Consider the following 6,185-nt stretch of genomic DNA (forward strand, 5'->3'; position numbering starts at 1 on the left):
CGTTCAGGTCCCAAAAGAACGTTTGCAAACCGGAACAATCACTTCCAGGTTTGTGGCGTTGGGGAGCCAAAATGTCCAAGTTCCAGGGCATTTGGGATCCAAGGTACGACTGTATTACCAACATTACAGAATACCAGCTGTTTTCTACTCAGTCTTCACCAATACCTTATCAAGCCCTGATCAAGTCTCCGCCTAGGTCTTGAAGATGCAAGATCCTTCAATGAGAACCATATAGAATCATAGATCTGTAGAGTTGGAAGGGACCACAAAGGTCATGTAGCCCAACTCCCTGCAGTGCAGGGATCTTTCACCCAATGTGGGGTTCGATCCCACGACCTTGATATGAAGAGTCTCATGCGCTACCGACTGAGCTATTCCAGGACTATGCTGCAAAGTTTTGCTAAACAGTACCATCTCAAACTCCAGGTGAGGAATAGCATGTTTGGATGCTCTCTCTTATAAAAAGCCTTATGCACATCTAGAACACTTGCAAACTAAGGGACACAACTGCTGCTTCTTTTTTCCTTCAGTTGCAGTGGAGCAATGAAGACAAGTTTCCTCTACTTTCTGTAATCCTGGGAAATAGAAGTAGAAATTCCTGAGTTTTGGAACAGGCAATAGCTCAGTGGTGTCTGCTTTGCATGACACAGAAGGTTCTGGGTTCAAACTCTGACACCTCCAGTTAGGACTTGCAGAAATCCTTGCCTGAAATCCTGGCGAGCTTCTGCCAATCGGTGTAGAGACAATATTGAGTCCGATGGATCAATGGTCCGGCTCAATATGCTCCTATTTAACAGTAGCTGCATAAGAAAAGTTAAGTAAAGTAGCTGCATAAACGCAAGACCAGCATCTCGCTGTGGTTTCTATTTTTATTAATAAGTTGTTAATTCTTTTAATAGCATATGAAAAGGAACATTATATAAGTCACATACACTAAACAGCACAAGAGAAGATTCTATAAAATAATTTAGATGCATTAAATAAATACAATAAAATAGCAGCCTTCTACAATGCAGGCTACGCAGCGGTTTACTTCGGCTTGAAGTACCCTGGTCTTTAGTACACCTACAGGAGCAGACTTGCTCCAAAAAGTGTTTTAAAGAGGCATATCTATAAGATACATATAAAAGAGGGTCTAAGATTAGAAATAAGGTTTCTCCAAGACAAGTTTTACCACGGTCTCCACATGTCTAACGACCCCATGTTAATGCCATTGTGTGCAAAATGAGACTGCAGGATCTGACCGGGAGGAGACGACTCGCGCTGATTACAGTGCGAGGGTGTTTGGGGCTGGAATGGCTTTTTCAACCCTGGCTTGTCTTCGGCGGGCTGGAACTGATCCTGAGATTGGTTGGACCCTGTGCTATTCCCCTTGCTGTTCCCAGGGGTGGTAGAACTCAAGTCTGCCTTGCAGGTTTCCTCACTAGATCTGGGCAAGGATTTCAGCAGGTGGTTCAGTAGCCGTGCCCCAAGGGTCTTGTCCATCCATTCGCAGGTCAGGAGGAGATTGTGGACTTCGTGCATACACTGGATATACCCAGTGCTGTACCTCTGCTGAGCTTCCAACCCCATCTTGGAATCTGCTGAACAAGAACAGAAGACGCTTCCTGTTATTAAAGAGTCAAGACTCTAGTTTATAACCAAAGTCCGCCCCTGCCCAATATAATGAAAAGTTGCCTCTTTTCATATAACACACACTCTCTTGTCACTGACAACAATCTAGCCTGATAGCCTGCTTCATCATAGCACTTTAGTAGTTTTTGCAAGTGCAAACATTATTGTTTCATGTTCTTAGTTCACCAAGATATATTTGGTTGCTAAGAATGGTCTACAAACCCTCGGAGGTTCACAGTATCACCTTTGCTTACAAAGTGAAGTATAATGTGTTAAAAACCAAGCTGCTAACCAATCCTAGCCATGTCCACTCAGAAGTAAGTCCAATTTAATTCAATATGACTTAATCTCAGGTAAGTGGAGTTAGGATTGCCGTCTATGTTAACATCTGGGCAATACCTATTTAGCTACTGCTAAGCTACTTAGCTGAAAATGTGAGCAAAATACCTTCAGGCAAAGTTTTGCTCTGTGGGGACCACCTCTAAACATGCACAGCCCTTGGAAACTCTATACAATTACCTTTACATTCTATTACCTCATTCTGGTACCCTGGTTATTTTATCTTCAATGCTTTGGACTTCACACATGAAAAAATATATCTGGGGATGTTTTGTCAAGCCTACACCAAGTGGGAGTCAGAAAGGCTATTATTACCCAGGTGTACGCTCCCAGCCTAAAGAGGAAACCTTTATAGGCCTTTCTGTGGAGGTGGCACCAAGGGTTAGTTTGGGTTAGAAGAGCCATCTCAGTACCTGTGAAGCCTTTACTTCCAACCTGTTGTCCCGGCACCAGACTACACAAGGCAACTGTACAAGAAGCCATGAATTCCTGGTTGTAGCCCCAACGTGCCTGTCACCACAACTTCATAAATGAAACTATTGTTGCTGCCATGTTGAGTCCCTTGCACATGCACTGTTAAAGGCAAGGACTTCAACCGATACTTTATAGTATGGCTATGAACGGTGCTAACAGCCCTCCATCTTAAGTACTGATATCATGTAAGAAAATGGGTACTTCCAGTCAGTAATTTTCCCCCTTTCAGCTTTGCATTAACACACTAAACTAGAAATGGGATATTGAGAAGTACTTCGTGAAAGCACATTCTTTAAGAGGCTTACACCATTATAGTGTGGACTTGCTGAGGCACTGGAGACACCAGAAGGTGTGAATTGCAATTCAAGGACTGCAGTATGAATGTTTGGGAAATAGGATCCTTCTATGGTTTTGTTTGAAGATGTTGAGTGGTGTGGACAGCCTTCAATAAACAATACAGTAAGCAGATTGTCTGAGAAGGCCCCTTCGGTGCTATAATGTCTAGTCAGAAGTGAGTTTGATCGGACTTTTGCCCAGGTAAGTATACATAGGATTGCAGCCTTAGTATTTTTTATTTAGCATGGAGTCCAGTGGTCACTGCTTAAACTGTTCCGTGTCACTGTTTTATACAATTTACAAAGTTTTATCAGTAACATCAGGCTGGAAAAGTGCTGTCTTCTGACTTTTCTGTTTTACTTTTCGAACAACAAGATTGGACGGAACAATGTTCAAAGCACTGCAGAAGTTACAGAGGTTTGAATAAACATGAAGGGGTTAAAGCATACAAGTACATAAATCCACTTACCCATAACTTTGCTATTTTGGATATTCTGGAGATGCTTTACCGTCATTTCGAGGATATCTGCTTTTTCAAGTTTAGATTGCTGTTTAAAAGTGCAGCAACAAAGTGGGTTATTAGTGACAAAGAATTGTTTTTGAACAATGCTGAAAAAAATAAAGCAAAAAGGAAGATGGCGCAGAGGCACGCTAAAACCCGACACTTACATCAAGCCGAAAGGCCCCAACAACAGTCTCCTTGAGCTGGTCCAAGCAGTTGTTGATCCTCTCCCTTCGTTTTCTTTCAATCAAAGGTTTTCTTAACTACAGTGATTAAAGGGAGAATGTTAAGAGTACCTTTTCTACATGGAAAGCTTGGATCCTGCTTTTGGCTACTGGTCTTGTCAGTTCAAATGCACATAGGGCTTCAATGTTTTTGTTCTTAAAAACAGATGCCTTTTCCATATAGCAGCAAATAATTCATGGGTACTACTGTGGCCAGTATTTTACCAGTTTGGTTGTCAAACACTCTCCTGACACAATACCCATACACCAGATTTCCACCTAGTTCAGTTTTGTATAAAGTCTGACAAGGAAAACTGACAACTCAATCCTATACGTGTTTACTCAGAAGTAAGCCCTACTCCCGGGTAAGTGTGCATAGGATTGCTGAATTTGTTTTGCCTAACAACCCAGTTACCAAGGAAGAAACAGGAAACTGTGATTTCAATTATGTCCGGAGCATGAGCTTTGTTATAAAACTCTCCATAAAAGTTTCCCATAATCTAATATATTTTGGTTTTTATTAAAAATTTCATTCCACAACCCACCCAGTCAGACAATTCTTTTGACAACCACTTGCAGTTGTATTTTTGCTGCTGATTGTGATGGAAATCAGGTCAGGTGGAACATTAAATCCCTGTAGTGCTGCCGGCTTTCTTTTCTACAACAGCATATACTAAATTCTACACACAAATAATCTACTTTCTAAAAAAAAAAAAGTTTGTGATTAAAACTAAGCATATAAAGCAAAATTAAGAGCAGTAAATATCGTTTATATAAACTAGATATATTTTTCTCCTGGGTCACATGTATGGACTGAAATATACAACTCCATATTAAATATGTGTGTACAGATAACAGTCAGAGCCTGCACACACCCATGTGTTTTGTACTTTACCTTTGCTCTGTGTTCTTCTAACTAGCTCTTAGCTTATCTCTCGATGCTGTCTGTGGGTTAGTTGCTTGAGAGCTAAATTAGGAGTTACCTCCTAGTAAAACACAGAAACAGCAACCACTAGAATGCGAACACATAGGGTGGCCCACAACGTTAGTCCTACTCAGAGTAGAGCCATTGAAATGAATGGGCATGCCTAACCTTACATCCATTCATTTCGATGGCTGTTAGTTGGATACAACCCGTCCTGTGTCCTTAAACCCTCAAGACTTCTTCTATCTCAAGCCACTTACGGAATGTGACATACCTTCCTTTCCTCTTTGGTGTTGGAAAGCTTCTGCACGCAGCTGGCCAGGGTTGTGGCAGTCATTGTAATCCACTTCGCCTGCCCCAAGGCTTAGGGGAGAAAGGGGAGAAAGCCCTTTGGCAGCTGGCTGCTCCCCTTGCCTTCTGGGGCTTTCTCTTACATGATTGCCCTGCTCTGCTTGCATTTATAGTCTGGTATTAGCATGTGAATGAAGGCATTGCTTGGCTAGCCCTCTTTTCCCACAGGAGGGGTTGAGACCAGAGGCTTGTGACCATCAATCAAGGCTGACAGGTCACTACTTTTCAATGGGCAAATCGTACACACGCGCACACACATCCCGCTCCTAAAGAGCGACAGATGTCCAGCCTCTACAAAGCTATGCTTGGCAGAAATCTTTTGTTAAGGAGACGGCAGAGAATGAGAGCACTACGTGAAGGCTGTGTGGCCCCTCTCAATTGGCACCAATTCCCATGGAAGGGGTGGCTACAACAGGGTAAAACCAGTTACACCTGGGCAATTGGGGATAGTGGTTTTGTTGTCTTTTGTGTACAGGTTCCACTTTTTTTGGTCTGCGAATCCTACATCTCACACTCTTGATCTTCCCATCAAAGTGCCCAACTGGGGCAGACTTTGGTAATCTTTTGTAATACGGCGCCCTGTGTGAGACCAACATCTGGCTCCTGCAATGGATCTTCTCAATTATGGATCTTCTCGATTTTATGCCCCCCTGGCTCGGCCCCTTGTACTGGGGAACTGCCCGCACAGCCTTATTTCTGGCACCGATGCCAGTCTTCAAAACAGGAACTGTGGAATGAAATCTCTCAGGAGTTGCCTACATATCTTGCTTTGTGCTATAACTGGTAGACTTTTGATCCTTGGGCAAAACTTAAGTTTGGTACCCAGGTTATTTCCTGGAGATAGGCAGCTGTGTCAGTTCCATTTTATCCGATGACAACAGAGGTGCAGATAACATGACACTGCCACAGCTGTCTATCTCCAGAACTTGTGCGGAGGAAGCCACTGAATTTGCATTCACAAGAACAAATGATACGAAACTGACCAATCTTATCATTGTTAAGGAATACTCCAAAAGGGCACCGCACCTGGATTTTGGAACTCCCTCCCCAGGGAGACCTGCCTAGTCCCCCTCTTCGCTGGTTTTTCATTGGCAAAGCCCCCTTGTTCAGGCAGGCCTTTCACCTACCAAGGGGAGTTGACTTTTGCTGCTGCTGCTTTTTGTCTCCTTCTCGTTGGCTGCTACTTCTAATCTGTTTGCATTGTTTTTAATCTGCTCTTTTTAAAAATATATAGATACAGAGATATTTTAATTGTGCTTTTTTTGGTTTTATAACGCACATGTCCCAAAATGGTATTTCATGTTATTGTTGCTCACATTCAGCTCTCAGCAGTCATAGAAAGCCCTGTGAGGACCAGAGAGCATGTTGTGCAGAAGAGCTGATCTTCCTAAGCACTTTTAAAAGTTTTAAAACCAGCTGT

General features: G+C 42.7%; 1 protein-coding gene across 2 annotated transcripts; it reads right to left on the reverse strand.

Annotated features, from left to right (window-relative positions):
- Nucleotides 1–877: 877 nt before the first annotated feature.
- LOC308585426 (transcription cofactor HES-6-like) lies at nucleotides 878–4,854 on the reverse strand. Of its 2 annotated transcripts, none has more exons than XM_081191085.1 (4): nucleotides 4,689–4,854; nucleotides 3,433–3,528; nucleotides 3,233–3,311; nucleotides 878–1,580 (listed from the first exon to the last, which is right to left on the reverse strand). In XM_081191085.1, exons 1-4 carry the CDS (start codon nucleotides 4,749–4,751, stop codon nucleotides 1,171–1,173), a joined length of 648 nt encoding a protein of 215 aa, XP_081047211.1. In that variant the 5' UTR covers nucleotides 4,752–4,854; the 3' UTR covers nucleotides 878–1,170. The 2 variants fall into 2 exon arrangements, with proteins under 2 accessions (XP_081047211.1, XP_081047210.1); XM_081191084.1 differs by having other exon boundaries at nucleotides 878–1,583.
- Between the last annotated feature and the right edge of the window lie 1,331 nt (nucleotides 4,855–6,185).

Source organism: Podarcis bocagei (assembly GCF_964188305.1).
Source record: "Podarcis bocagei genome assembly, chromosome: 4".
NCBI classification, from domain to species: domain Eukaryota; kingdom Metazoa; phylum Chordata; class Lepidosauria; order Squamata; family Lacertidae; genus Podarcis; species Podarcis bocagei.